We start from the raw sequence: 5,976 nt of genomic DNA on the forward strand, positions 1-5,976 counted from the left end.
TTAATGTGCTGACCTCGTGATCTGCCCGCCTCGGCCGCCCAAAGTGCCGCGATTACAGGCGTGAGCCACCGCTCTCGGCAAGAATTTTTTTTTTTTTTTTTTTTCTTTCTTTTTTTTTTTTTTTTGAGACGGAGTTTCGCTCTTTCGCCCAGACTGGATTTCAGTCGCGCGATCTCGACTCACTGCAACCTCCGCCTTCCGGTTTCAAGCGATTCTCCTGCCTCAGCCTCCAGAGTAGCTGAGATTACAGGCACTTGCCACCGCGCCCGGCTGCTTTTTGTATTTTTAGTAGAGACGGGGGTTTCATCATGTTGGCCAGGCTGGTCTCGAACTTCTGACCTCGTGATCCGCCCGCCTGGGCCTCCCAAAGTGCTGGGATTACAGGCGTGAGCCACCGTGCCCGGCCCCAAGAATTTTTTTAAATAATAAATTTTGTGGAACCTTCTATAGGCACTCTCTTTACAGCGGCGAAGAGCGGAACCCGGCAGATATCATTGAATAAAGGTTGAGTGGACAACTCCTTTGTTATTTTCCTTTTTCTTGACTCCGCCTCCTTGCTTTCCCTTCATTCCCTTTTGCGCTTGTGCTTTTAAACCCAAAGCGGCCGCCGTAGGCGAGGGTGGCAAGATGGCTTCCTTTGCCTTTGCTTGTGCGGTGAGAGCTGCTTCAGGTCAGTGGAGAGCGACATACTCCATGCTTGCCTTCACAGGAGGGGGAACTGGTGCGGGATAGAATGGGCGTTCAGAGGGAGGTTAACAAGCAAAAAGGGTCATTATTTAAGATAAGAGGGTTGAGCCCAATTTTCTCTGGGGTGGTGTGACCGGCAGCCTGTACCAGGTTCCCTGTCTCGGACTCACGTGGGCCTGTGTGTCCCGCATTTTCCACTTCCTTACCAGCTTTTTCTTCCCTAGAAAACAAGCCAGAGACGAGTTGATGGGTGCAGCACACCAACATGGCACAAATATACATATGTAACAAACCTGCACGTTATGCACATGTACCCTAGAACTTAAAGTATAAAAAAAAAAAAAAAAAAAGCCAGAGAAACTGGAACGGAGGGGGCGAGGGAGACCAAAAAGTCTCACCTAACTTTCTGATTTGGAGGCTAGGACCCGCCATTCTGGACCTTTAACCTTGAGAATTAATTTCTCCTAACTTCAGATTATACACCTTTACAATGGGGGTCATACCACCTACCTAGGGATTAAATGAGATAATGCACGTAAAGCGTCTTGGGCAGTGCCTGACACATGGTAAGCTTGAAGGCCAATTTAATTTTTAACTACAGCCCCCGGCACAAGGGCTGGCATGAGAACTTCTTGACTGAGAGATAGCAGAAGTAAAGGCGACTAAATTAAGTTGCCGTCACGTTAAGTACTTGTTGCACAAAGTTAAAAATCATCTAAATACCGTAAGATGCTCAGTAAGTTACTTTCACACAAAATATATTAAGTTAGGATAACATTTTGTGGGAGAATATACGAGATCAGTCAAGAAAAAGCAACGATGTAAATTTTCCCGTTAGAGAAAAGCTTTTTTTATGTGAAGTATTTGTTGTGTTCGCAAAATATAATACATACGAAGAAAATTTTATATAGTATGCATGAATGGTTTAACAATTCTAAAGCAAACACCTGTTTAACACTCAGGTCAAAACAGTGCACCACCTGTCCCCTGTGTATCAAAATTCTCTACTTCCCCCCCCAGATATAAACGCTGTTCTCATTTTTATAGTTACTATTAGATTGCCTATTTTTCCGATAGTAGTTTTAGCATCTATATATGCATCTCTCAAGAACATAGTTTTGTCTGGTTTTGAACTTCACATGAATAAAGTATATACACTTTAGTGTCTTTTACATTGTGATATTCATTCATTTTGCGTAGTTGTAATGCTTTCTCATTGATATATAATTTTTATTTTTATTTTTATTTTTTGGGGGGATGGAGTTTCTCTCGTTGCCCAAGCTGGAGTTCAGTGGCACGATCTTGGCTCACTGCAACCTCCGCCTCCCAGATTTAAGTGATTCCCCTGGAGTAGCTGGGATTACAGGCATGCGCAACCACGTCCAGCTAATTTTGTATTTTTAGTAGAGATGGTGTTTCTCCATGTTGGTCAGGCTGGTCTCGAACTCCTGACCTCAGGCGATCCACCCGCCTCCGCCTCGGCCTCACAAAGTGCCGGGATTACAGGCATAAGCCACCGCGCCCGGCCTGCTATATAATATTGTATGACTGTTCCACAATTCTCCATTCCCAGTTTGGGGCAATTATGTACAAAGCTGATTGATCTTGTCCTGGCGCATGAGTCTAATTGTTTCTAAGGATGTGGGTGTGTGTGAAACTCGCTGTGAAACTGCCTGGTCAGAGAATATGTATATATTCAGCATTGCCTGATATTGCCAAAGTGTTGGGGCTGCACATCCTCACCAATACCTGATATTGTCAGACCTACAAATTTTTGTTAATCTGGTGGCTTTGTAATGGTATCTCACTGAGATTTAAATAAGCATTTCTCTGATTAGTAACAAGCTGTAGTGTGTTTACGCATGTTTATTGGCTTTTTGAATTTCCATTATGAAATATCCACTTAAATATTTTGCCCATTTTCCTATTGGATTGTCTTATTTAGTTTTTGTTTTGTTTTGTTTTTGTTTTTCATTTATGTGTGTCCTTTATCTTCTCTCATTCAGGCTTGTCTTTTACATTATTTTGGAGTGCCCTTTGATGAAAAGTTATTTTTCATCTACTTGAATTTATAGTTCTTGTAATTTTTAAATAGATGATGTAGGTAGTTATCAACTTACTATTAATTTAGATTCTACTGAAAACAATTTAAAGAGTGAAGTGACAGCTTATTTTTAAATGTCAGTATTTTAAATATGCTGGAAATTATAGCCTTTTTAACAACTTAAACTATTTGATATTTTAGATATTAAGTATTTGTGAAAGCGTAGTTTTTCAAAATTCTTTTTTTTTGGTTGTTGTTGTTGAGATGGAGTCTTGCTCTGTCACCCAGGCTGAAGTGCAGTGTTGTGATCTTGGCTCACTGCATGCTCCGCCTCCCAGGTTTATGCCATTCTCCTGCCTCAGCCTCCCACTACAGGCACCTGCCACCACGCCTGGCTAATTTTGTTTTATATTTTTAGTAGAGACAGAGTTTCACCATGTTAGCCAGGATGGTCTCGATCTCCTGACCTTATGATCTGCCCGCCTCGGCCTCCCAAAGTGCTGGGATTATAGGCGTGAGCCACCGCGCCTGGCCAGTTTTTCAAAATTCTTTTAGGAAACATGGGATCAAAAATCTTGAAGACTCCTGGTTTCAATACTGTCACACTCTGCTCCACTCCCATCCAGTGCAGTTCATGTCCCCCATTCATTCCTTTGATTCATGCCACATAGGGCCAATGTGATTCCCCAAATGTACATCGTCACCTTTGTACATCCTCTTCCCTCTGTCTCTTCGTACTCTTTCAAAGCTCTGGTTTTGTGTTACTTCTTTGGTGAAAACATCTGTGTTCTCTATACAAGAGTGTGTTTAGAGTAGATTAGTCTGTATGAAAATGCCCAGTCAGGGGCAGAGGACTGAAGGAAATTAGTTATTTCCCTTGATGTACTGCACTTTTGTTAACAAAGCTAGTCTGTTAGGTTTCCCTCACAGGCTTAATCACATGATTGGTCCACCAGAAGGTGCAGTAGATAGAGCCTCCCCACATATTTTCCCATGAACTGCTCTCAACCAAGTTCCCAGTTCCTGTTGTTCCCGTAACCATTTGCTCTAACTTCAGCGTATTTATTCCTGATTTCATCTTGTTGGTTTTGATCGTTTTTCTCTCTTACTGAGATCACTTGGAGTTCTGATACTCTGTCTCTTCACAAATACGTTAACAAGCCATCGTTCCCAGCTTGGTTTTTGTGAAAATTGATAAATATGTCTTATGCAGCCTCAGGATCTTCATAGAAATTGAGAACAAAAGAATTTCTTAGTTTTTAAAAAAAATTTTTTAACTAAGAGATACCAAAATCTGATGACCTATGAAAATTGGAACATTTTCTTGTCTACAGTCCTCCAATGCACTTAATCTTCCAAAGATTACCTCCTGCCTTATTACATCTGCACATCTTTTCAGTTCTTTAACTTATTTATTTGATTTCCAAGACCCTATGTAAGGGCTCTCTCATCAGTTTTCTGCACCAATGTTTATACTACCCTTTTCAGTTGCAAATTGTTACTTTTTCTTTTTTGGAGATAGAGTCTCGTTCTGTCACTCAGGCTGGAGTGCAGTGGCATGATCTCGGCTCACTGCAACCTCTGCCTCCTGAGTTCAAGCAATTCTCCTACCTCAGCCTCCGAGTAGCTGGGACTACAGGTGCGCGCCACTCTGCCCAGCTAATATTTCTATTTTTAGTAGAGACGGGGTTTCACATGTTGGCCAAGCTGGTCTCGAGCTCCTGACCTCAGGTTATCCACCCACCTCGGCCTCCCAAAGGGGTGGGATTACAGGGGTGAGCCACCACACCCGGCCCTGTTATTACTGATGGCCACATATTAATATACAGGTTAGGCATCTTTAATCTGAAACTTTTTGAGTACCAACATGACACCACAAGTGGAAAATTATTATTATTATTATTATTTTTGAGACGGAGTCGCGCTCTATTGCCCAGGCTGGAGTGCAGTGGCACAATCTCAGCTCACTGCAAGCTCTGCCTCTTGGGTTCATGCCATTCTGCCTCAGCCTCCCGAGTATGTGGGACTACAGGCACCCGCCACACCACGCCCAGCTAATTTTTTTTTTGAATTTTTAGTAGAGACGGGGTTTCACTGTGTTAGCCAGGATGGTCTCGATCTCCTGACCTCGTGATCTGTCTGCCTCGGCCTCCCAAAGTGCTGGGATTACAGGCGTGAACCACCATGCCCAGCCCACAACTGGAAAATTCTTTACCTGACCTCATGTGATGGGTGGCAGTCAAAACTTTGTTTCATGCACAAAATTATTTAAAACATTGTATAAAATTAACTTCAGGCTATATGTGTAAGATGTATATGAAACAAATGAATTTCATGTTTGGACTTGAGTCCCATCTCCAAGATATCTCCTTTATGCAAAATTTAAAAAAATCTAAAATACTTCTGGTCACAGGCGTTTCAGATATTCAACCTGTATCATCTTTGCTAAGTATCCCTCTTCTTTATTATCTGCCTTTAGCATTTGTTAAATGTTTTCTCTGTGCTGCTCCTCCAGGCACTTTACATGCTTCATCTCATTCAAGTCTCATTATCTCTCCATAATTAACTTCATTTAAATTTGAGGAAACTGGGGCACAGAGAGGTTAAGTAACTTGCCCCTGGTTACATAGCAAGGAAGTCATAGAGCTAGAATATGAGCCCAAATCATCTGATTCAAATCCTAGCACTTCTGTATCAACATGGCCCCTCATTTATTATCTGAAATCAGTGCAGTAGAAAATAGAAGAGTAGTTCTAAGTCCCAGCTGAGCATCAGACTCAGGTGGAGTATTTTTCTCTCTTTTTTTTTTGAGATGGAGTTCCACTCTTGTTGCCCAGGCTGGAGTGCAGTGGTGCGGTCTCGGCTCACTGCAACCTCTTCCTCCCAGGTTCAAGTGATCCTCCTGCCTCAGCCTCCCGAGTAGCTGGAATTATAGGCGCACACCACCACGCCCAGCTAATTTTGTATTTTCATTAGAGATGGGGTTTCTCCATTTTGGTCAGGCTGGTCTCAAACTCCTGATCTCAGGTGATCCGCCTGCCTCAGCCTCCCAAAGTGCTGGGATTACAGGCATGAGCCACCTTGCCGGGCTGGAGTATTTTTATTAACCAACTTTATTGAGGTAGAATTTACATGCCATAAAATTACCCATTTTATGTGTACAGTTTTATGATTTTTTAAATTAATTTAGCAAGCTGTACAACCATTACCACATTCCAGCTGTAGGACTTTTTTTTTTTTTTTTT

The 5,976-nt window shown here is 42.2% G+C and overlaps 1 protein-coding gene across 3 annotated transcripts in view; it reads left to right on the top strand.

The window, feature by feature from the left end:
* Window positions 1-486: 486 nt before the first annotated feature.
* MRPL35 (mitochondrial ribosomal protein L35) overlaps window positions 487-5,976 on the top strand; it is a 19,739-nt gene continuing 14,249 nt past the window's right edge. For all 3 annotated transcript variants that reach the window (XM_011964225.1, XM_011964235.1, XM_011964217.1), the window contains exon 1: window positions 487-670. In XM_011964225.1, coding sequence (XP_011819615.1) covers window positions 628-670 — 43 coding nt within the window. In that variant the 5' untranslated portion in view covers window positions 487-627. The remainder of the gene's footprint in view (window positions 671-5,976) is intronic.

The sequence above is a fragment of the Colobus angolensis genome, unplaced genomic scaffold (assembly GCF_000951035.1).
Source record: "Colobus angolensis palliatus isolate OR3802 unplaced genomic scaffold, Cang.pa_1.0 Scaffold118, whole genome shotgun sequence".
NCBI lineage: Eukaryota > Metazoa > Chordata > Mammalia > Primates > Cercopithecidae > Colobus > Colobus angolensis.